Genomic DNA, 26,498 nt, shown 5'->3' on the forward strand with positions numbered 1-26,498 from the left:
CTAAGGGTGCATCTACTCTGCACCTTTAGCTTGAAATAAGCTGCACAATTTGAGCTATGCAAATTGTGTAGCTTATTTTGAGATAATTTTAGTCTACACAGCACCAAACTTGGAAATAAACCGCTATTCCGAAATGTCCCTTAATCCTCATGGAACAAGGTTTACAGGGACAGCGGAATGGCGAGCCAGTTACATTTAGAAACAATGGGCTTGCTTCAAAGGCGCGGAATAGCTATTTCGGAATACTAGGAGTATCCTGAAATACACTGCCGTGTAGACGTACCCTAACAGATCAGGGCCTCCGATGCCTGATACTGCCAATTTGGGAACTAAAGAAGCCTTATCTTCTTGCTACCAAAAATCAGTGCTATGTACAATGAGCGTGATAGCAGAGAAAAATTAGATAAAGAAAAAGGGATTCACCCCAGAAGGATGCCTTCCCTGCTTCCCTCCAGAAGGTCCCAAGGAGGTATATGTCAGGCTCACATGCTAACTTGATGGGCAGGCCAGATGTGTGGGTGTGTGTGTCCCAGATGCTAGGGATTTAGTCTGTGTATTAAACTGAGCTAATGTTCTTGCTTCTCTGCAAATATATTATTGGTCTAGTCTCTGACTAATTATTGTAACACTTACGCATGTGACAGTTAGTGGCTCTTTTTTCAAATGCTAGACAGAAGCTGAAACTGAATTATTTAACTTTATTTATTTAGTCTTACAAAATACAGCCGTGTTAAAATCTTTAAAAGGCAGGCGTTTTTATATGTCGAAAGACTAATCCTTCCTCACATGGCTGTTAAAGTACAAACAATAATAATTTCCTTTCAGTTAAGTGAATGACTCTTATGCTGTGCCTTTCTGGTATAATCAAGTTCATTATTTCTGTAGCAACCAGATTTCTATCCAAAAATGGATTTAAAATTTTTTTTAAACTGTTGAAAATGTAGAAAGGCAAGTTTACTGATATCCTTAAACCTAACAGCACTAACAGTTTTGTTACTATATAAAGAAAGTCTAAAGGATTTTTTTTTTGTCTTGTATTACTTGTTCTTATCGTGTTTAGGGGAAATGTTCTTTTTTCCCTTATGGAAATGTTCAACAGAGGAATGGCTGCATACTCAAGTATTATACATAGTTCCTCTGTTGATATCTTTGTTGTTGATTCTTGGACTTCCTGTCTTAACTTTTAAAAGTCATTGTACCATAGTCCACTCTTGTTGGAACCATTATCTGGAATTATCTTAAAGATTGTTTTCCCTTACTATCAGTGTTGTCTGTCGTCTTCTAACTCAGTTTCCACTTATTTGTTTGTTTATTTTGAGATATAATATTAACAATCTTAATATGGAGAGAAGATGGTAGAATAATAAATTCCTCACTTTGGAAAGCACATGCAATTTCACTTTTCTGAGTGTCCTGTTTTCAACATTATTTCCTACAGAGTAGAAGCCTCTTTAAAAAAAATTATACATCTGGAGGACCTGTCTTTTAATAAAGGATTATGAACTAAGGATCTGAGCTGGTGAATTTTTATTTCTAAGCAAAGTCAGTGGGAGTTCTTCTTGGACTTCACTGGCCGTTGGATTAGGCCCTTAGTTCTCGTTCGTTCTCTCTCTCTCTCTGTTTATGCAGGATCAGCAATGTTTGGAAGAAATCTCTTGGTGATTTAAGGGACAATATCAACCTAAATATGTCTCAAAATTGAAGTTTATTATAAAACTTTGGTTTTGCAACAATAATCAAATTTTATAAAAACCTAAGACAAACAGAAATAATGTTATGATTCTTTTAAATTCTTATTTAAACAGTGTTTGCAATTCAGACATTTCAACATTGTGCAAGTACATGAGAACCTGTAAGTGTAATTGAAAAAAACTATTAGAAACAAATGTGAAATTTGCCTTTCTGTCTTCTTTGAATAATTGGAGAGAAATGCAAAAGAATAAAACATCATAAATATTAAAAATGTATTTAGATTCTAAAGTTTTATTTAATGTTAAGGATGTAAGATACTTATTGTAACATATATATGTCTATGCCTTATTCCTTAACTTAAATGTTTTTTTTTTTTTTATCTGAGAGAGATTATTTTAGGTAAAGGTTGCCCCTCTGAAAACCAGCATTCTCTCGTCTGGCAATGAGCCCATGGGTGCTCCAGGACCAGAGAACCTGGGAACCTAATGGCAGGAGGGCCAGGGCAGGGGGGAGCAGGGCCAGCAGCCTGGCTTGGGGCAACACAGGACTGTGGCTGGCGCCCCATGGCAGCGTGGGGCCAGGCCTGAGTCCTGTGGCAAGCAGGGCTAGGGCCGGAGACCTGTGGCAGACTGGGCTAGCCAGGGAGCAGCTGGGCGAGCAGCCTGGCTAGGCTAGCAGTCAGAAGGGGGGAAGGAGAGGGAGAGCAGGATACCTGCTGAGGTGGTGGTGAGCTGGCAGCAGGTTTGGGGGGCGATGGCAGGGGGACTTCCCCTGCATTGACAGATGCTCTCATTCTGTCCCGAGAATGCTGGTAGAGAGAGGTCCAACCTATACATCCATATTTAAAACACACTGAAATGCATATTACTTTAATTTTAAATTGTCCTTAAAAAGTTGTCTAAGCTCCTCCTTTTGTCTCCTACCTCAAGCCAGACTTATAGGAAAAAAGTTAGTACAGGTAATAGCTGGATCCAATTTATAAGGAGCTAGGAGGGGATGTGATGGGCAAAGAACATAAATATTCGTTCGTTTGGGCTTTTTCCCCTAGATAACAGCAGTCCAGCCTTCAGGTAGATTACTTTATTTATGTTGGCCCCTCAACCCTCTTATCATCAGTTGTTTTCTTAACTGAAATCCAATTAATGGAAATGACCTATAATGCCCTTAATTTCTCTGCATTGGCCATCCCTTACCCAACAAACACCTTCCAGAAAAAATTAATGTAATTTGTATAAATTGTTAGGCTGATGATCTTTTCTAGAAATATCAGCTGTATTTGTTGTAATCAGTGATCTAGAAGGAAAGAGCATTTAGAAGTTCAAAACTGTAACTGAAAGGGGCACTTGTTTCAAATTATAGCTTGAAAAGGACACTTAAATGACTGAAATCTGATGACTGTTGACCTTTTGGTGACCTCTGATGGGAAGGTCAAAGTTCAATATTTTGGGTTTTCTAGTATTCGGGACCCAGTATTTGGCATTTGTAGATCCATATAAACACTGCAGTTAATTATATTACTAATTAAGAGCCCAGTCCTGTGAGCGTCTTTTTTATTTCCGTTGTCTTATGTGGGACATAGGGAAGCTCAACACCTCTCAGGGCCTCATGCCCCAGAAATATACATATTATTACTCTTATTATTTACATAGCGTACATACTACTTATTATTTACATAGCATACATACTATTAGTCTTATTTACATATTTGTGAATGATGCTTTGTTTCATGACTTTAAAAATTAAATTCACATTCAACCCACAATATTTGAATGGAGTTAATGCGGCATATAATAATTTAAGATAATGTTTACATCTTAAATGTAACACACTATTTCAGTATTTTAATTTTAAAAAAAAGCAAAGCCTTAAAATTACAATGTGATTTGCTGAACAGTTCAGTAATAGTAATTGTTTTATGCTTTAAATGCAGATATCTGGCCATACTAACAACTATCACTTTGCGCCACTAGATTTATTCTGGTGTTCAAAATATATATCTTTCACATCTGTTATCTGCCATACCCTGATACTAAGCAAGTATTTACATCAGGCCATTTTGGGGTATTGAGGAAAGGAAGTAAGAAGGAGAGATGATAGAAACCCAGGGAAAAGGGAATAATTTACTGATTTCAAAAGAGCTTTTTTCTCAGTAAAAACAGAACATTTGTATATTTTCATATATTTCTTGGTTTTGAAAGATATATAAGGTCTGCTATGAGAGTAACATAGAGATAAATGGTTGTAGCAGTGTGAGGGGAAGATTTTAGAGCAGATAGGGAGAAGCAGCATGATTGGAGGAGAGCCTATATGTGGGGAAAACAGCATGTTAATAATAAACAGTGGGCAAACGTTAGCACTCTTTACCCAGTCTGCTGTTATTCCCCGTATATTAATATGGGAAAAACCTCTCAAACCAAAGGAAAGTTTGAAATCTAGTAGTTTTCAACTGTGATAATTGAAAATAGTTCTTCTACAGTGCTTCTCTTGGATAGATCACTTCAAATAATCTAAGGGTACGTCTGGACTACATGCCTCTGTCGCCAGAGGCATGTAGATTAGACTACCCGGCATAGGAAAATAAAGCGGCGATTTAAGTAATCGCCGCCGCTTCATTTAAATTTAAATGGCTGCCTCACTGAGCCAACAAACAGCTGATCGGCTCAGCGTGGCAGCCATGTAAATGAAGCGGCGATTATTTAAATCGCTGCTTCATTTTCCTATGCCGGGTAGTCTAATCTACATGCCTCTGTCAACAGAGGCATGTAATCTAGACATACCCTAAATGACCCTCACAAGGCTATTATGAAGTTATTGAATATTAACGTGTTCCTGATACTTCATCTCATGTTCAAAACTCTGGGCTACCAAACTCTAACTTTGCTAGTTTGGGGGACAGATGAGATAGTGAAGTAGTGAGGGTTTCACACCTCCTGAAAAATATGCCACAGATAGCAATACTTAATGACTGTGGCTTTTTTAAAGTATTGACTTAGACGTGAGGCTAGAAAACTCATTCATTTGTTTAGAGATAGTTAATATATTTGGCAGAACAGCTCCCTGGAATGTTCTGTTTCAGTTCTTTACCCCATGTTCACCGACCATCATAGATCACTACTTCTGGGAAGACAGGCAGTCAGCATGTTTAAACATTGATTTCTGAGTTTCATGTTATTATAAATGTTGAGTTTTCTCACTAGTGCAGAGCACAAAGTCTTGTCTAAACAATGACTGTGAAGTTAAGCAGCATGTTTTTGCCAAAGGCAGTGTGTTTTTCAAACCAAGTAATATGGAATGTGTGATAATTGGGACCTAGATTTCTTGCATCCAATTAGGGAGACTCAGTTGAGTCACATACAGATGTAAAATTGATATAAAGCTATTGCTCATTAAACAAATCTGTTAACAGATCTTGCATTGCTCTTATTTACATTAACTGTTTTAATTTCTTTACACAATGAAATATGCCTTTTAGGTAGTCTCTGCTCTCATGAAGTCATCAAAAAGTGTTTCTAAAAGTAAAAAATATAACATTGTTCCACCTTTGTTCGATCACAATCTCGACTAAACTATCATTTTTTCTCAGTTACTGGAACTAGCTATTTCACTGCATATAATTTGTGGTGGCTTAACCTAAAATATTTTGGGTTTTGTTATCCAAATATGCAAGCCTACAAAGATTCTTCCAGAACATTACCTGGATCTCTGATCATCCCGATTGGACCATTCAACATTCTTTCTTTTTCTCCCCTCCTTTCTTCCATGCACAAAAGGCGTATCGCTCATATTCTTATGTTCCGGGCTCATGCACTATCATCTTGCTTCACAGTTACAGTACTCTCTCTTTCCAGTCTGCAACCTGCCCCTTCTCTCCGGCTACGTCAAGACTACAGGCTTCTTTCGGAAGAAGCTTTTTTGGAAGAGATCTTCCAAAAAAAGTCTTCCTAAAGAGAGCGTCCATGCCGCAAAAGTACATCAAAAAAGCGATCTACTTTTTCGAAAGAGAGCATCCAGACTGAATGGATGCTCTCTTGCATGTAAACTGTGATTCCTATGGATGGAATGGCCACCAGTGCTTTTTCCTCTTTCCTCCTCTTCCGAAAGAACTCTCTTCTCCGTCCACATACGCATTTTTGCGAAAGAGCTCTTTCGCAAAAAGGCTTCTTCCTCGTACAGTAAGGATTACCAATGCCAGAAAAAACCCTCTGCTCTTCCGATTTTCTTGTGGAAGAACACATGTGCAGTGTGGATGTTCCTCAAGTTTTGTCAGAAAAATGTCTGTTTTTCTGACAAAACTTTGTAGTGTAGACCTACCCTCCCAATTCCAAGATCCCTCCCTTCCCATTTTGTTTGCCATTAATACCTTTTTCTGGCATACAAGACCCTTCTGAGTTCTTTCTTAGTATCACTTTCACTAGTTCGCTTCTGTACCCGCTAAAAGAATTCCAGAGTCAAACAGATCCCTAGTGCTTTTGTGGTGTCTACAGCTCCCTTAGTTCAGCTTTCCTACTGGTCTCAGACTTTCTAACCACTGTGGTATATTCTGCAGCTCAGTTTTTATAGTACCCAAGTGGAGCCCACAGAGCATGTGAGATAGGTAATAGGTCTGTAAAATGTTAACTGATTAAACAATAGGTTTAATTGGTTAACCTGCACGCTGTGTCATGCTGTGGAGTTGGAGGGCAGAAGAGGGGGGTTGGTGGGCCCGACCACATGCTTGTTAATTGGGTGCCAGTTAACCCATTATCCTTTTACATCTCTAATATGAAACTAGAAAAACAATCTAAGCCGAGTAAAAAGAGACGGAAATTGTCATCCCACTAATTTTCAGGCCACAGATGACAGCACTAAGACTGATTAACCACATCATCAAACAAAGTTTATATTCTGGACTGGGATTCAGGGTTCATATCAAAGTGCATGTACTTTCTCGCTTTCTTTTAACAATGCAATATGACATTCTTATTACCTAGATAGGCTACTAATTTTGAATTTTTTTTGACTCACTGAATTGCTATGCTGAAAATCTCTGGTTTTCCTTAAGACTTGCATGCTCCCTTGGACATAAGAATTTTACTATATCACATAACATACAATCCAAGCATCAAAATCTTACTGAATTCAGTTAAAAAGCAACTGTTAAATTTCTCTGATCCAGTCAAAAGCATAAAGTCACTGTTACAAAAATGGTATATTTCCATATTTTTGGTTTAAGTTAAAAGTTTGGGAAATTTAAAAAGTTAACATCCCATTGAATTCAATTTTTATAGAACTCACACAATGATTAGTTTTGATATAGAATTTTTTTAGAAGTTTTTTTTATTCTGAATTAAGCTAAAATTACATGAAGGGAGAGATTTCATAGTGAAGCAGACATTTAAAAAGTACACACACAAATAGATATTGGTAGCATTGTTTTACTGCAGTAGTGGGCAACTGAGTTGCATGTGGCCCATCAGGGTTCTACATGTGACCTGCAAGACATTTTGTTTTCATTGCTCACATGCAGGGTTGCCAGATTCCTCTGCTTTCCATCTATGTAGAGTTTTTTCCTACCAGTATTACTAACGTGACACACATGTAAAGCAAGGGCATGTGAAATGAGGTGCGTGCTGATTGCACATAACATTGACTGTGAGAGCCATTCAGAGTGCTGCTTCAGATCAGTCGGCACCCCACACGGATGTTAGGTATGCAAGTGCAGTTAGCAAAACTAACCTATCCTGGAAGACCGTTTTGGTTAGGACAATCTGCCAGCTCACTGAGATGAAGGATCACTTCTGTGGCCCACTCACTAGCCTAAGTTACCCATCACTGTTTCACTATGTCTTCGACTTTTTCTATTTATTTATATATGAATAAAAGCCTTTTACCCCACCGTTAGCTTCTCCTCTTTGAGTCTACATTGAAGCCATAATCTTGCATTTGTTACTTCATTGTTGTTTACTTTGCTACCATAGGTTCTGAAAGAATCTGAGCAGAGTGGTAGCTTGCCCTTCTTATTTACCATTTTTAAAGTATATCTCAAAGGAAAGTATAATGATTTTAAAAAATGGAGAAGGCTAGGATCATAGAATCCTACAAACCTAGAACTGGAAGGGAACTCGGGAGATCATCGAGTCCAGTCACCTGCGCTCACGGTGGGACTGAACACAGTTTAGATCATCCCTGATAGATGTCTATCTAATCTGCTCTTAAATATCTCTAGTGATGGCAATTCCACAACCTGCCTACACAATTTATTCCAGTGTTTACCCACCCTGACAGTTCGGAAGTTTTCCCTAATGTCCAAACTAAACTTCCCTTGTTGCAATTTAAGTCCGTTGCTTCTTGTCCTATCATCAGAGGCCAAGGAAATCAGTTTTTCTCTCTCCTCTTTGTAACACCCTTTTAGATACTTGAAAACTGCTATCATGTCCCCTCTGTCTTCTCTTTTCTAAACTAAACAAGCCCAATTCTTCAGTCTTTCCTCATGGCTCATGTTTTCTAGACCTTTAATCATTTCTGTTGCTCTTCTCTGGACTTTCTCCAATTTTTCCACATCTTTCTTGAAATGTGGTGCCCTGAACTGGACACAGTATTCCAACTGAGGCCTAATCAGCGCAGAATAGATCAGAAGAATAACTTCTCATGTCTTGCTCACAACACTCCTGTTAATGCATCCCAGAATCATGTTTGTTTGTTTTTTGAAACAGTGTCACATTGTTGACTCATGTTTAGCTTGTGGTCCACTATGACTCCTAGATCCCTTTCTGCAGTGCTCTGTCCTAGACAGTCACTCCCATTCTGTATGCGTGGATGAGTGGATTTATTTTCAAACCTGATATATTAAAGTTTTGTGTTATTTCCTCAAGGTGAAGTGAGCTGTTTGGTACCTTAAGGCTGAGAAAATAGCGTAAAGGGTTGGAAACCACCCTCCAACCCACAGGGAGAACCTGGAGTCAGTATCTGTATCTGTCCCAAAGTGGAAGCTCTGATTTTGTTGTATTGGGGATCTTCAATAACGTCTGTATTACTAGGTGACTGTTCACCTTGGATCTGATCCAAAGTCCACTGAAGTTCCTGGGAGCCTTTGAATTAACTTCACTGGGCTGTGGATCAGGCCCCTAATGAACAATTTTTAATAGTTATCAAAAAAAAAGTTCAGTAAATCTAGTCAGATTAGATAAACAAGGGTTACATGGTCTATCCCAACAGCAAGTGACACCTAAATTCTAGCCACATTTGCAGCTGCTAACCTTGCAGATCTTGTGAAACACCGTGCACTAGTGCAGGCTGCCCGAAGCTCATCAGAATTTGCTTGTAAAAAGTCAAATCTCTTAAAGTACTGCCATGCTCAGGAAGCAGTATGTTAATTTTGCAGACCATTTAGAATTGGTTTTCAACAACTATCTCACTGTACCGTTCAATACCATATCTAGCAAATGTATTACGAGTGCTTCAGAAATGCTGTTGATTATGATAACTTCTCTTTTCTGCAGCTTTCTTAGGGTGTTTTTATATTTTTTTTAAAGACTGCTATCCTTGTGTTGATATGTTATTGTTAGTGACATTCATGGCATAATGAATCTTCCACTGAAGATGGTTTCAATCCAGCTTGCATTTCTAATTGGTTGTGTCTAAATGTTAAATAATTCTAGATTTATTAATAGAAAGCTCAAGTGAATCCATGCATAGAAAATATGTAGCCTGAAAAGAACTTTCCTTAAAATATGAGGGCTTTTTTACTTTAAACACTAGAGAAAGTATACTAAGGAAAAAGTGTACTAAGGCACTGTGATCTAAGTTTGGATATGGTGATAAAGCAATTGCATGTAGTGTTGATTAGTTCTGCAGCAGTGCTTTAATTCAGGCAAACTTAAAAAAATGCCATAGAACTAGAAAGTTTAAGTTCTTCCTAGGTTGTCAACTTGAGATCATAAAGGAAACTTGGATTATACGTTGGAAACTTGCAATCAGTTTCGTTTTCTCGCTATATATTTTAGAAATGTTTGTCTGTATGTCTGAGAGTCTCCTCCTAAATAGTAAGAATTAGGATCACAAAATTTAGTATGCAAGGTAACGGTTTGGTTATGTCAAGACCATGGTATGTGCCTGGAATTCAGTTGTTTCTCATAAAAGGGAAAGGGAGGAGTCTAGTAGGAGGGACAGTTATACTATAGAATGACCACAGGGGAGTAGTAAGGGGCTAGCGTTGGGGACTGGGACAGCTATAAGCCCATTGGGCCGGCCGGGGTGCAGAAATGTACAGAATATTTCAGAGAGTTGGATTGTGTGTCTGTTTCTCTGTGTGTCCCCCAGCTGGGGGACATACACCCCTCCCCTGGCTGTGCCTGTTGCAGCTGCAGCCATGGACAGCCCCAAACTACTGTGTTGAGAGAGGACTGTAGCTGTCCTCTCTCCCCATGGCAGCCTGCGTACTGAACCCCTTATTCTCAGCCCGACCCCACAGCAATGATTTAAATGTAGAAAAACAAAATTTATTTGAGTTAAGGATCTGAGCAGTGCTTGATAAATCTTCTAGTATTGTTACATAGAATATTCTCTGAGTGTTAGGGAGAGTTTGTAAATACGCATATAATTTTAAGTGCAACCGTTTTTAAGGACTAAGGTAGTGCCATTAATCAACAGAAGTTAGCGAACATTAATTTGGGTTCTTACAGCATAAAATATCATTAGGCAAATGGATTATTATCAGGGAAACACATTGAAGAAATCGGCATTCAAGTGTTAAAAAAAAATTAATTTTACTTAGGAAATTGAAACTATAAAAAGGCAACACGAAGTAACAGTTTGTGTATGTGGCATCTGTAAGGCTCTGCTTGCATGAGTAGTGCTTCTTGATAGCTTTTGTACTGTTTGTATTATTCAGAGGTATTGCCTAGCTATGCTGGAAGAAGGGCAGGAGACACTATTGGTTTCATTAGGCCGTAACTCTATTCTTAAATATCTGGGAGTCCCCAGCAGCTATAAGTGTTGTACAGTGCAGGAAATTGCATAATAATTTCAGCAAATGCTCAAGGGCTTTTGTCAGCTGAACCCCTTTTCCGTCTTGGTTCCCAGTCAACCTGCAGATGGGATCTCCCCATTCCTTCCTCCTTTCCCTCCCTCCCCCCAATTAAGGGGGGGGGGTGAGAATTAAGAGGGAATATAAAGGTGGGGTTGGTTCCCTGCCTTACCAGTTGTAGGTGCCTCAAACTGTCCTCACCCTTCCTCCCCTCTTCTCCCTGTTTCTGCTCCTTTAAAGAATACCTCCTTTAAATCCTTAGTAATCGATTTTATCTTATCGCTGTGTGCCATTCCTATGGAATTTTTGTACTGGGCATTGCATGCTTATATAATGAGTTATGATATCATAGCCTAATTCCTGCTTCATATTTTCCTAAGCCCTACCCCGAACCTGCTCCCCGTGGGGCCCAGTGAAATACATTATGCTCTAGTGATGCTTTAACAGTATTTTGAATATTAGATTATATTCCAAAGAATATAAAATAATAAATTATAAAAAAAATTGTAAAAGGTATCCCTGTAACATAGCTCCAATAGGTTGTCTGATGAGCCCAAGCTTATTATATTCTCACTCAGTATGTTGGGTCTTATCCAAAGCCCTCTGAAGCCAATGGGAATGTTCTGATGATGACAGTGGGCTTTGAATCAAGGCTCTGAGCAGAATCCAGCACTATGTGAGCAGCAGAAAAGGAAAACATAAGAGCTGAGGTTTACATTACGTCCTGAATGCTGCTCCCAACCTGCTTATTTGAGGCTTTTAGCACATTATGCTAAGGCTGTTTGATTTTTGTATAAATGGGAGGCAATTTAAGAGTTATCTCTCCCCTCCCCCCCAAAAAAAAATTACCAGGGAAAGCTCTTATGGTGGTGAACAGCTGATGTTCCCCAGAATGGCTGTGCTAGTTCAGTGCTAAAGTATAATTACAAATAATTAGGAAAACTAAAAGGAATTGTAGCCCTAAGTAGTCAGCACTCAAGTCTGTATTTGAAAAGCTCTTTAAAATATAAATGTCCACCCCATCTGTGGCACAGATTCAGTTAAGGCCTGTGAAGACATAACACATTTTGAAACTGGTACAGTCCTTATGGGGAGGAGGAGCAGAAAGACCTGGCTACCCTGTCAATCTGTAGGAGCCAGTCCAAAGAGGAATGTCACAATGACTTTGAAGCAGGCAGTTTGCTGCAGCTTCTAATGGAGGTAAATTGGTGTGTCAGCCACCAAAGGGAAATAAATAAATACTGACCTATAACAGAAGGTCTTGTACCTGACCTTTTTATTAACCAACCCTTTCTAGCTAAAAAGCACAATGGCAGGATAAAATATCAAATGGAAGCAAGAATGACTGCAGATGGACATCTACCTAATTGATACCATTTGGTCCATTTCATTTTTTTTATATTCACTTTCATTTCTGGAACCATGCTATTTTTACACGTCTAGTTTAGGAAGTAAAATAAAAAAGCCCATATTAGAGAGCAAGTGAGAGAGAAAATACTGTCACATATGAGCTGATGTGAAATTCCAGCTTTCTATGATATATGTATCTTACTAAAATTGACATTAGCTGGTGGTTTTGTAATAAAAACAACATCATCTTGTCTTTGACTGTAAGTGCTGCATGTTACAGTACCTGGAATAAGCTTAATTTTCTGTATCTAAACATTACAGAGTACAAGAACCCCTTTATGGGAAATGCTAATAAACAGTCAAAACATACTTCATACTATAGTATGCTATGCTATACAGGCAGTCCCCGGGTTACGTACCAGATAGGGACTGTAGGTTTGTTCTTAAGTTGAATCTGTATGTAAGTCGGAACTGGTGTCCAGATTCAGACACTGCTGAAACTGACTGCCAGTTCTGACTTACATACAGAATCAACTTAAGAACCCCAAGCGTCCCCAAGTCAGCTGCTGCTGAAACTGATCAGCAGCTGATTCCAGGAAGCCCGGGGCAGAGCAACTCTGCCTCGGGCTTCCTGTAGTCAGCGCTGGTCAGTTTCAGCAGAAGCTGACTTGGGGACGCCTGTGGCAGAGCAGCTGGGGTGCTGCTGGGTTGCTCCAGTAGCGCCGCTCCTGGGTGCTACTGGACCAACCTAGCAGCACCCCATCTGCTCTGCCCCAGGCGTCCTGATTCAGCCGCTGCTGAAACTGACCAGCAGCGGCTGAATCAGGACCTGGGGCAGAGCAGCTGGGGTGCTGCCGGGTTGGTCCAGTAGTGCCCAGAGCGGGCGCTGCAGGACCAATCGGCAGTGCCCCAGCTGCTCTGCCCCAGAGTCCAAAACAAAAGCCTGGTCTGCTGGGGAGGGGGGGGGGAGCACACTAGCTGCGCCCCCCCCTCCCCAGCAGACCAGGGACACGGGGAGCAGAGCCTCTGAGGCTCTGCTCTGGCAAAGCCTCAGAGGGAGGGACCCCACCGCAGCTGCGGCTTCAGTCCGGGAGCCTGTGGTCTGCTGGGGACGGTCCCCAGCAGACCACAGGCTCCCGGACTGAAGCCGCAGCCGCGGGGGGTCCCGCGCCTCTGAGGCTTTGCCAGAGCAAAGCCTCAGAGGCGCGGGGAACCGTTGCTGCTGCCACTTCAATCTGGGTGCCTGTGGTCTGCTGGGGACCGTCCCTAGCAGACCACAGGCTCCCGGACTGAAGCCGCAGCCGCGGGGGACGGTCCCCAGCAGACCACAGGCACCCAGATTGAAGCGGCAGCAGCGGCGGTTCCCCGCGCCTCTGAGGCTTTGCTCTGGCAAAGCCTCAGAAGCGCGGGAACCCGCCCGGTGCCCCTGGTCTGCTGGAGACGGTCTCCAGCAGACCAGGGGCACCGGAGCAGCTTACGAACGGGGCTTTCTCGCCCCGACTTCCGGGGCGAGAAAGCCCCGTTCGTAAGTGCGGATCCGACGTAAGTCGGATCCGCGTAAGTCGGGGACTGCCTGTACTAATTTGTTTCTAATACACTCATCATCATAGTCCCAATAGTACTTTACAGCTATATGTTAGGATTAGGGCTGATTAATGAATTAATTGTAATTAATTACACTGTTAATGATAGAATCTCATTTGCTTAAATATTTTGGATGTTTTTTACATTGTCAAATACATTGATTTGAATTACAACCAAGAATACAGTACTCACTTTATATTTATTTTTTATTACAAATACTTGCACTATAAAAAAAGAAATAATATTTTGAGTTCACCTTATACAATTACTTCAATGCAATCTCTTTATCATAAAAGTTGAATTTACAAATATAGAATTATGTACAAAAAACTGCAGTCAAAAACAAAACATAAAACTTTAGAGCCTACAAGTCCATTCAGTCCTACTTCTTGTTCAGACCATCAATCAGATAAATATGTTGATTTACATGTGCAGAAAAAATTTATTGATTTACATGTGTAAAAAATAATGCTGCCTGCAGCTTGTTTACAGTATCACCTGCAAGTAAGCATAGGCGTTTGCATGCATTTTTGTAGCTGGCATTGAAGATGTTTATGTGCCCGGTATGCTAATTATTTATATGTCTCTTCGTGCTTGGACCACCATCAAAGGATATGCATGCATTCTAATGTAATGACGGATTCTGTTTGATAATGATCCAAAGCAGTGTGGACCCACACATGTTTATTTTCATCATCATGAGTCAGATGCCACCAGGAGAAGGGTCAGTTTCCTTTTTTGGTGGCTCGGAATCCTGTAGTTTTGGCACTAGAGTGTTGCTCATTTAGGACTTCTGAAAGCATGCTCCATCCTTTATCCCTCTTAGATTTTGGAAGGCACTTTAGATTCTTAAACCTTGGGTTGAGTGCTGTAGCTGTGTTTAGAAATCTCACATTGGTGCCTTCTTTGTGTTTTGTCAGATCCTCATTGAAAGTATTCTTAAAACAAATATGTGCTAGGTCATCAGCTGAGATTTCTATAACATGAAATATATGACAGAATGTGGATAAAACACAGTAGGAGACGAACAGTTCTTCCCAAGAAATTCAGTCACACATTTAATTAATGTATTTTTTTTATGAACATCATCAGCATGGAAGCATGTCCTCTGGAATTGTGAAATGAACCATGCAGCTGCATATGAATGTTTAGCATATCTGGCATATAAGTACCTTGCAGTATCAGTAACAAAAGTGCCATGCATGCACCTGTTACCACTTTCAGGTGACACTGAAAATAACAAACAAGCAGCATTATCTCCTGTGAATGTGAATTAATTTGTTTGTCTTAGTGATTGATGGAACAAGAAGTAGAACTAAGACTTGTAGGTGCTGAAGTTTTACATTGTTTTGTATTTCGTGCAGTTATGGAACACATATCTATGTTTGTAAATTAAACTTTCACAAGAAAGAGATTGAACTACAGTACTTGTATGAGATGAAGTGAAAGATACTATTTTTTTATAGTGCCATAGGACTACCATACGTCCAGTTTTTCCCAGACATGTCCTCGTTTTCCCATGTTAAATCGCCGGCTGTCTGGCTTTTTTTTCGCCGGGATTCAGGGAGGGGGCGGCAGCACGTGCCTTAGTTCAATGGAACGTTTGACTGTTGTTCAGAGCCATGTGCCCGGAGTGCTCATGGCCACTCTGCGCACGTGGCAGCAGTGGCTCCAGTGAGATCCATGGCATTACCCTCTGCCCAGATAGATTTATGTCCCTGGCTCTGTGGGAGGAGAGAGTCATTGGGTTTAGTGGGGGGTCTGGAGGTGCCTGGCTCTGGGGGAGGGTTATTGGGTTGGAGGAGGAGGGGCTGGGGATGCCTGGTTCTGGGAGAGGAGTGAGGGCATTGGGTTAGAGCAGCTGCCAGAGCCCCGAGCTTGGTGTACGTGGGGACAGATTTGCCAGCTTCTGAGCCTAGCCTCCTGGGTGAGTGGAGCAGCTGCTGCAGCGGCACCGATGTCCTCTTTTTTAAAACTACAGATATGGTAACCCTAATAGTGCAAATATTTGTAGTCAAAATAGTATAGAGCACTGTACACTTTGTGTTGTAATTGAAATACAAATATTTGAAAAAAATTAAAATATTTAATATGTTTCAACTGGTATTTATTATTTAACAATGTGAATAAAATAGTGATTAATTTTTTTCAGTTAATTGTATTAGAACTCTAATTAAACCACAGCCCTAGTTAGCATACACAGACTAATAGATTAGCTGCCTCTCTGCAGGATGGCTGATTGTTCTAAAGGTTGTTTTATTGTTAAAAGCCTTCTAAGTTTATTTTGTATAATAATTTCCTCTGTTGTAAATTTTATATATAAAAGCAGAAAAACGTCTTGTTTTTAGTGCAATTTGCAACCTTTTAGCCTTCCTTCTGTGAATTTAAGTAACTTCAGTAATGGGTGAGCTTCATCATTAAATGTATTTTCTACATGTATTTTTAAAGCATAAAAGCTTTCCTTGGTAACTAGTCTTTTTCATTAGCAACAATACTGTTTGTAGTGCACTTCAGATGAGCTTTATTCAGGTGAAATCCAACTGTCAGGAATAGTTTTAATAACTAATATTAGCTTGGGAGCTCTTTGTCTAAATTCAGAGTTCTGTAGTTTGCTCTTTGAGAGCTCAATATTTGCCTTCTTAATCATGATTTTAATGGGTTATTTTAATCTTTTGGCATACTAGGTACAAAGAGTGCTAACATCACCAAGGAAATAAGTTAGTGTGAAATAACATACAGTGACTGGAGATCACCCTCTGCCTTTGCATTTTCCTCCCAAGTTGTCCATAACTCTAGGAGAGTCATGAGCTTTAAACATGAAATACAAAAAGATGAGTTGCATGCATACTTGTTTGTTACATTGCTGCTACCACCACATGGTCCATAAGTAAATACACAAGTGCACAGAGAAAGCTCACCGATTTAAATAGTCTCAAACTGTTTCCCAGCCCTCTCCCCCCCGCACCCTCGACCAGTCTCCTCCTGCTGCCAAACAGTAGCCTAAACAGGCCCAAACATAATGCAGTGATGTCCAGTTCATGTCCTTTGAGGCATTACAATACATTGTGTGCTTGCGTTGCTTTGCAGTCCTGAAGGTACTTGGCTGAGCCATAAAAATCACTGGGAATCCTAATGCGGGTTCAGGCATATGTTTGTTTTCTGCATTTTATAGCAATTAGGTAACTGAAATCCTAAATAATTTCTAAAATTCCATGTAGTTCTTGCCCTTTCCAGCTAACTTAGGTCCTGCTTCAAACACCACACTCTCAACAGTCACCACAACACTGGAGTTATCACTCCAGTGCTGAAATATTGAGGGATATTTTGTAAATTATTCAAATAATAAACAATTTTGCTTCTATGCCATATTTTTATCTGCATTCTGCTTCCCTAATTGTTTTTCTAAATGTGCACATTAATTAATAAATATTAATCCCCAACACAAAGCCATAATTTGTTTGTGAAATCACATTTTTGCGAACAGTTCTTTTAAATCTGATTGCCTTTTAGGTAAAACAGAAAAACAAACATCAATTCTACAAAAATCTTGGAAATACATCAGCAGAAATTGATCATATAACAGAGAATGAACATATGTCAGTCGACAGAGCATATTGAATAATGAACGTAGGGCATTGTCAAGAGAACTGTAAAGTAATGTGCATTATAGAAGCTTCAAAGTTACTAGTGGATGTATATTTGGCTGTGAAGTTAAAATTATTCTAGTGGTGTCTTTTAATGATTAAGGGCATTAAATGAGGAGGTGGGTGATGATCATGAACAGGAGATGAATTCCTAAGAAGAAGAAAAAATCCTATTATTAAAATTCCCTAGCTAATCAGTAACAAGGGAAAGTAAATGTAAAAACTATGATTCTGCTTTCTGAGATTCACCTGTCTAGATTAGTGGCAAGTAGAGGCCATATTTGCATAGCAACAGAGATTTGCATACTGCAGAGCTTAGTGTGCCAAATTCTCTCCCATTTCCCCAGTCTTTTGCTCTCTGGCTGAGATACAGTGGCACACTACTACTCAAAATTTTTTTTTTAAAGATGCTCAGTTCTTCCTTTCATTAGATGTTATGTTCAGGTCAAATTGTCTTCAACGACTTTTGTCTCCTTTTTTCATCTTCTCGCTTTTTTTTCCCCATTGCACAATTGCTTTTATTAGAGTAGCTGGCTTTCCGGGCAGTTGTATCAGTGTAATGAAACTATGGTTTCACTTTTGTACAACACTTCGGCTGTCCAGCAATGGGTGCTGTAGAGAATCATAATATGAGTAAATTAGAGCTAAAGCATTTACAGTCATAGTTGGCACTGACAGGTTTTTGTTTTCTTGATGACAAGTTGTAAATATACAGGTTGAACCTCCCAAATCTGGGGCTCTGTGGTCCAGCAACATCCGTGGTCTGGAAGGACCACGGATGTTATTGGACAAGAGATCCCCGGAGGCAAGGAGCAGGAGTCAGCTGGGAATCTCAGTGCTTGAGAGACCCAGCTTGGCTGGCAGGGGCTAGTCCTGCGGTGGGTGGAGAGTCCAGGCCTAGGGAGCCCCAGGCAGCAGCTGAAAGGGATCCCTAGTCCCAGCTGGGAACCCTGGCGGCAGCTGAGAACCCCAGTGGAAGCAGGGCCAGCGGCGGCCAGAGGGAATCTGTGGTCCCGATTCAGAACCCCAGTGGCAGCGAGGCCAGTGGAACCCTGGCAGAGAAGGGCCAGTAGTGGCTTGTGGGGCATCCCAGTCCAAAGAGGTTAACCATGGGAACTCTGGCCTGGGGCTGGCAGTGGGGAGGGTTTATCTAATGTAGTGAATGCCTGTACCACTGAGGGCGATGGGGCTATTTCTCTGTTGGTCCATTCAAAATTGGGTGCTACTGGGACAGCTGCCATCACACACATAAAAATACTGTGCTATTAGGAGCAAATGATTATTCCCACATCTACAGCTATTTTCTCAGGAGCCTGTTCACACTCAGTCATAACCCTGACTTTAATCTAATAGAAGCGGATCCAGTTTTGCAGAGTACCGAGCGCCTCCTGTGAATTAATCTCCTGCCACTCCCATTAAAGTTATTGGCAATGGAGGACCCCTCCACCTGTTACCTTGGCAGGTTCCAAGTCCTGTAGAAGGCATAGTGAGTGAGAACAAGATGCTTGAAAATACTTGTAGAAAAGTTTTTTAAAATAAAACTGATTTCTTGTAATTATTACAGAGTCCTTCAGACCTACAAACTTTTAATACATGATGAAACCCAAATGCAATGAACAGGGGAAAAACTCAGATTACATAAAGCAAGGTTTGTTCTTTTTTATTTATTTTTTTAAATTCTAGGTACTAAATGAAGCAGTGGGTGCACTGATGTATCACACTATCACTTTAACACGAGAAGACCTGGAGAAATTCAAAGCACTTCGAATAATTGTCCGAATCGGCAGTGGTTTTGATAACATTGACATCAAATCTGCTGGGGATTTAGGTATGATTATTAAAGACACTGTTTTATTTGAACATGTTATAGTTGCCTCCAGAAATGTGATAGCATCTAAGTCTTTGCATCGACATTTGCTGTATAATTTGTGCTGACATAATATATAAGATGTATAATTTTCTCATCAAAGTGTTTAAAAATCATTATGGTGATATTAGCACTAGTTAATTAACTGATAATGGATTTGTGACACAATGGCAGTCTGCCTGTTCAAGGCACATTTTAAGACTAAGAGCAAACTTTTTTTAAAACAGCGAACAGGAAGCTTACATTATAAAGGTGAGCTTGATGCAAAAGTCAGACTCGAGTTCTACAAAAGGTTCCAGAGTACCACTGAAGCAAATGGGACTCCAAGCAAGAGAATGCTCTGTACATACAGGCACATATCCTTGCTGGGTTACAAGTTGACAACTCTCATCTATCTCTGTAAGTGGCCAAATTTGAACATACCAGACTTTGGGAATATTGTGATTCAGATCTAAATACCAAATTGCAACACTTCTAAGCATTAGAGTCTGAAGATTTGATTAGACTCATCTAAACTATGCTCATCTTTAATGAATAAAATTTTCCACTCCCAATGAAATCACTGACTAAAAAGCAAATCAGTCAACTCTGGATAAAAGTTGAAAGTCTGATTTTTTTTTTAAATTTTTTTTTTAAAGTTCCATGTAGGTAGAACTAGGGACTGGAATTCAACTACTTACTTACCATTACTTGAAATATCACCTAATCTACCTATCTCTCAGTTTCCCCTCTCTAGAGCTGTTATAAGTAATACATACTTCACTACGGTGATGTGAGTTTATTACTCCCTGTAAAACACTTTCATCTGCTGATAAAATGTGCCATGGAAGAAAATCTTGTGGTAATAGCAACGATATTCAGAGGAATCTATTATAAATGCCAGGTATCTTATCAGAAGCCTACTTAGTGGCGATCACATGACAATTTTTTCACTTTAGAAAAAACAGTTTTTTAAATCTGATTACAGCTGCTTTATTTTCATGCTGTTATTTTTGGTTGATGTGTATTTTGTGAAAACGGGAACCATGGATTTCCCATGGGAAAACTTGAAAATATGACATTTTCCACCAGCTTGGGAGTTGTTGCTTATGTGCTCATCAAAATGTGACAGATGAGGGAGGAAAGAATGAGCCTACAGAAGGCAAATAGTCCTGTGGCTTTGGCTGAAACCATCTGGTCTTGGGCTCTCTAAGAGGGTGTATACAGGCCAGATCACTGGTAAGAGCTGGAGGAAAGGTGCATAGAAGAGACAGGGGAGCTATTTCTTCCCTCTCCCCTAATAATAATAATAATAATAGTAAATTAATAATATAATATTGTTTTCTTGGCACGTGAGAAGGCTGTACCCCTTTTTTCTCCATCTACTTTCTCCTTTTTGTCCTCCTGCTTCTGCAAGTGGTGAACCTTTAGGGCAGGCTCCTTATTTCAGCTGCCTATATGTAGAAAACGATTTAGTGGTGGGAGAAGGGAAAAATAAACTCTAGAATGTAGGTGAAAAGGTTACGTGACCCTTCTCCCCACAGCCTTCTAGGGACAACTGTATGATGTACAAGGAAAGCTACAACAAGCTGAAAGGTGAGTGGAGATTCCTTGTTTCTAACTCCATAGAAAGTAGTGTTTGGCTGATGCCGAGCATTAAAATATGTGTTTGTGAAATGTAATATTGTCTCATGCAGTTTGTATTTTTGTTCCATGAAAAGGGCACTTTTTTTCTTGTATAATCAAACACAGCCATTCAATATGATAGGCATAATGTAATTTTGCCCTCTACTTAAACAAGAATACTCTTTTTGCCTCTTTATTTTTTTGCTTTTACAACATTAGGATTGATACCACAGTTTATATTAGTGGGATGCCAAGAATGATATGCCAGCAAAGGCAGCTGTTTTATCTTAGTAAATCTAAGAACAGTGACTCAGCAGACAGTGATTCTGCAGAGCATTAAAAGGAAAAATAGTTATGCAGCGTCCCTATATTGATTTTTTTTTTCAATTGATCTCAAAATTCAATAAAGATGCAAGCCAGCAGAATAAAGAAATTTGGATTCAAACTGTAGATAAATAGGGTTTGAGATGATAATTTATCAAATTACCTACATTGTTTCTGTTATTGAAGAGAATAGTCTTCTGGCTCTCTTGTTTCATAAGATGTGAAGCTCATAATATTAAAACTAGGTTGCAGTTATTCCCTCAGACCAAAGTGAATGTTCAGCTGCCTCCTTTGTTAGCTGAAGCTGCTTGTTTAATTTTTATTTATGTGCAGATATCTACAGTGGAAAATGCTCTACTAGTTGTTGAGGACAAAAATATTTAGTCTTCTCCATTGAAATAATCCAGCATGCTCTATGTGACAGGAATCAGCAGCAGTAGCAACAAAGCTTTGCCAGGAGTCAGAGCTTGTAAATAGAGGGCACATATAGTACATAAAAGCGACTCAGAAGAGGCAAGATTTAAGCAGCACAAAAAGCTTTTTAAAGTAAACAACATCATTTGCTAGGATTATTGCAGAAAAAAATTGTCTTCAGCTATGAAGTCTATATTGAGTACTGCAAGGAAATCAATGTCCAGAAAACTATAGCAATGTGGCAGTTGTGTCCATAGTGGCAAAGCCAACTCATTTCTATTAGGGGAGGGAGGGATCACTTCCATTGATTACAAAGAGCTTTTGGATTCAATCTCTGGTGCCCAATCTAACCTCTGTCCAAGTCAAAAGGAGTCTTTCTATTACTTTCTCACCTCCATGCCCTACTCACTTCAGGCCAGTTATTGCCAGAGGCTTAGTTCCATAAATTCCTCCTCCTTATCTTCAGACACCTTGTAGGAGCAGACTCCGCACCTCTATATGAAGATTTAGGTGGGCCGTGCCCTTGCTGCTTGACTTGGGTGAGGATCAGGACTCCAGTTTCTATTCCCAGCAATTCCACAGATTAGTTGAGAAACCTTGAGCTAGCTGATCTTTTCTGTGTCTCCTTTTACCCACGTATGAAGTGGGTATAAATATACCTGCGCCTGAGGGACATGGTGAACGTTTGCTAATATTTCTTACACAATTTGAGATTTTCATTAGTTTATAAAAAAGAGCTTTCTTAGAGGTGGATCCAAGAAAGTTGAACAAACTCATGAATTTGAACTCTAAGAAGCACAAACCTCACTTATTTTGTTGCTAGTGCAAGGCATACTTATTGACTTGGCCTTAGTGGATATAAACACACATCATAATGTACATGTTATATAGCCAGTAAATATTCTGTCCTGGTTTTCCATACACTTACACGTGAATTAGTCCCATTGAGATCAATGAAGCTGCTTATGGGCATAATTGTTTGCAAGATCAGGCCTTAGTACAGATTTCTCACTACGAACAGCCATATTGGCTCAGACCAATGGTCAGCTAGCACAGTATCTTGTCATCCAACAGTGGCCAATGCCATATGTTTCAGAGGGAATGAACATAACAGGAGAACATATCAGGTGATCCATCCCCTGTCGCCCCTTTTCCAGCTTCTGGCAGTAAGAAGCTAGAGCTTGGGGTTGCATCCATAACCATATTGTCTAATAGCCATTGATGCACCTATGCTCCTTGAATGTATGTAATTCATTTTGAGCCCCTTTCTAGTTTTGGCCTTCACAACATCTACTAGCAATAAGTTCCACAGGTTGGTTGTGTAAGTACTTCCTTTTGTTTGTTTTAAACTTGCTGCCTACTAATTTAACAGGGTGACTCTGCATTCTTGGTGTGTAAAGAAGTATCTAACACTTCCTTATTTGCTTTTTCCTCACCATTCATAGCTTTATAGACCTCTGTCATGTCCCATCTTAGTTGTCTGTTGTCCAAGTAGAAAAGTCCTGTCTTGTTAATCTCTCCTCACATGGGAACACTTCCATACCTAAGTTTTGTTTCCCTTCTCTGTACCTTTACCAATTCTAATGCATCTCTTCTGAGGTTAGGTAAGGGTGAGGTGGGATGACCGGAATTGTGAGCAGTATTCCAGATGTGGCCGTACCATGGATTTATGTAGTGAAATTGTGATATTTTTTTGTTTTATCTGTCATTTTATCTAACATTCTTTTCGTGCTTTTTTTTGTCTTTTCTTTTTGTCTGTTACTGCCCATTGGGAGATGATTTTAGAGAACTGTCCACAATGATTCTAAAATCTCTTTTTTGAGTGATAACTTATTAGACCCTATCATTTCTATGTCTAGTTGGGATTGTATTTTCTAATATGCATTGTTTGCATTTATCATCACTGAATTTCTTCTAGCATTTTATTGCCAGTCACCCAGTTTTATGAGCTCTCTTTGTAATTCTTTGCAGTCTGTTTTGAACTTAACTTGAGTAATTTTGTATTTCCTTCAACTTTTTCTACATCACTATTTACCCCTTTTTCTAGGTCATTGATGAATATTGAGCATCTTTGATCCTGGTAAAGATGCTGGGGGGACCACCACAATTTACCTTTTTCCATTCAGAAAGCTGACTGTATTCCTACCTTTTTTGCATATTACTGATACAAGAGAAGATCTTCCCTCTTATCCCAATACAGCTTATTTTGTTTATGATCCTTAGATGAGGGATTTTGTCAAAAGCTTTTTGCGAATCCAAGTTCCCCATAGCTACTGGATCCCCTTTGTCCACATGTTTGTTGACACCCTCAAAGAATGTTTATAAACTGGTAAGGTGTGATTTTTCCCTTTACAAAAGCCATTTTGACCTTTCCCCAACAAATCTTGTTCATCTATGTGTCTGATAACTCTGTTCTTTACAAGAAGGTTAACCAATTTGCCAGGTACTAATGTTAGGCTTACCTGCCTGCAATTGCCAGGATTGTCTCTGAAGTCTTTTAAAAAAAATTGTTGTCATGTTAGCTATCCTCCCGTCATTTGGTACAGAAGATAATTTTAATGATAGGTTACATGTTACAGTTAATAGTTTTGCAGTTTCGTCTTTGAGTTCCTTCAATACTTTTGGGTGATTGCCATCTGCTTAAGGTGATTCATTACTATTTAATTTCTCAGTTTGTCCCAAAACCAACTCTGACACTTCAATTTGGGACATTTCCTCAGATTTGTCACCTAAAAAGAGTGGCTCAGGTGTGGAAATTTCCTCGGATCATCTTCTGTGAAAAGTGGTGCAAAGAATTCATTTAGTTGCTTCACAATTACCATATTTTCCTTGAGTTCTCCTTTAGCACACATATTGTGCAGTGGCCGCACTGATTGCTTGGCAGGATTCTTGCTTCTGATCTAGTTAATTTTTTTTTTTTTTTTTTTTGCTGTTCTTTTTTAAGTAGCTGCTCTTCAAATTACATTTGACTTGCCAGAATTTACACACTTTTCCATTTTCCTCAGTAGGATTTAACTTCCAATTTTAAAGGATGTCTTTTTGTGTCTAACCATTTTATTTACTCTATATAGGTGATAGGGCTTTTTTATTTTATCCTCTTGCAATATTTTTTTTTTAAATTTCAGGTATATGTTTAGTTTGAGCTTCTATTGTGGTGTTTTTACAAAGCTTCCTGCAGCTTTCAGGCATTTTATTTTCAATATGATACCTTTTAATTTCCATTTAACTAGCCTCCTCAAAGAAAAGATTTTAAAAAATCTTACATTTAACATATAGGTTTGATATAGAAATAGCGCTTGTGTGCTATCTTGCATTAGCTAGACACTACAGTGTTTGACAGAGATGTTTACATTAAAAAAAAATTGTTTTTATCAAAACATTTGATACATCATAAATATGTTTCTGAAATACCAGACAGTATCCCTTTTTGTGACTATCTTTTTGGAAGTGTTTTTTCCCCATGTTCTCTCTTCATTACTACTGTGAAGTTTAAAACACATTAAATAGGGATGAATTAAAAAATCAGCTATCAGCATACTTGAATTATGTATTTTGGCAAGTCCTGCCTCCCTCATTCACTCTTTGATGTTCATACAAACAGCATGTGAAAATATCTATGGGTTGTAAAATTAAATCTATACTGTCCTTGATTGTAATTAATTCCTTAAACTCAAGGAGTGAAAGAAAAATGGTGTGATGTGTTCAGTAAATGTATATCATGCTTTTCCTTTCAGGAATTGCAGTATGCAATGTTCCTGCTGCATCAGTTGAAGAGACAGCAGATTCTACAATGTGCCACATCCTAAATCTCTACAGGAGAACCACCTGGCTTCACCAGGCCTTGCGAGAAGGCACGAGAGTACAGAGTGTGGAGCAGATTCGGGAAGTTGCTTCTGGAGCTGCCAGGATTAGAGGGGAAACTTTGGGCATTATTGGATTAGGTATGTTGATTCTTGAGTAGTCTCCTTCCCCACCCTCTCCCCCTGTTATGATAGAATTGCAAAAATTGAAGCTGGAAAAGATGAGTCATATAATCCATCCCCAGCAGTGCAGCATTTGCTGTGTACAAGCTTGTATGATGAATAAGTAATACCCAAACTAAGAAAAAAAATAAATGTCCCCAAGTCAGTGACCTTAGAAGATTACTTCAAAATCTAATAGTTTTCTCCTGCTATTCAGTTTTTCTCTTCTTAATTTCATCCCATTACTTTTAATTGTACTTCATTGGATCACAGTGAACAGTACTTCCCTGTTGTTGGTGTTTATAACTTTCAGATATTTATAAAGGGTCATCTTGGTCTCCTTCTTAATATTTCCACCTAGTCAGTCCATCCAATAACCCATCTAGTTTTGTTCTTGTTCTATCTTGAATTTCTCTACACCTTTCTTAGAATCAGATACATAGGTGCTGCAGAATGATATAAAGAGGGAAGTATCTCTTCCCAGTTCCATCATGAGTCCCCTGCCTCATTAATCTAATATCAGATTAGCTTTATTTGGTACCGTATTATGTTGCATAATCCTATTTAACGTGCTGTCAAATACTCCACTTGGGCCTATTTTGGCATTACTACTTTTTCCATATTTCTCCCTTCTACTGGTATCTTTAACATACCAGAAAGGGTCTGGCAGGATTCATAATTTATTTTCATTAATGAATTAGATAACGGAGTACAGAGTATACTTATAAAATTTGCAGTTAACACCCAGCAGGGAACAGTTACAAGACGTTGGAGGACAGGATTAGAACTCAGAATTATCTTAAATTAGAAAATTGGTCTGAAATCAACAAGATGAAATTCATTAAAGACAAGTGCAAAGTACTACACCGAGGAAGGAAAAATTAAATGTGAAACTCCAAAATGGGGAATAAATAGGTAGGTGTAGTACTGCTGAACAGGATCTTGGGGTTACAGTAGATCCTGAAATGAAAATAAGTCAGCAGTGTGATGCTGTTGTACAAAGGCTAATACCATTCAGGGGTATTAATAGAAGCAGTGTATGAAAGACATGG

General features: G+C 39.3%; 1 protein-coding gene across 13 annotated transcripts in view; it reads left to right on the forward strand.

The window, feature by feature from the left end:
- The window catches only part of CTBP1 (C-terminal binding protein 1), a 378,668-nt gene that overhangs the window by 327,833 nt on the left and 24,337 nt on the right, over nt 1–26,498 (forward strand). For all 13 annotated transcript variants that reach the window (XR_012904426.1, XM_075930923.1, XM_075930921.1 and 10 more), the window contains 2 exons: nt 18,958–19,102; nt 25,219–25,425. Coding sequence is in view for 12 of the 13 variants with exons in the window: in XM_075930923.1 (XP_075787038.1) it covers nt 18,958–19,102; nt 25,219–25,425 (352 nt within the window). In the remaining variant the exon portion in view is untranslated. The remainder of the gene's footprint in view (nt 1–18,957; nt 19,103–25,218; nt 25,426–26,498) is intronic.

Source organism: Pelodiscus sinensis, chromosome 5 (genome assembly GCF_049634645.1).
Source record: "Pelodiscus sinensis isolate JC-2024 chromosome 5, ASM4963464v1, whole genome shotgun sequence".
Taxonomy (NCBI): Eukaryota; Metazoa; Chordata; order Testudines; family Trionychidae; genus Pelodiscus; species Pelodiscus sinensis.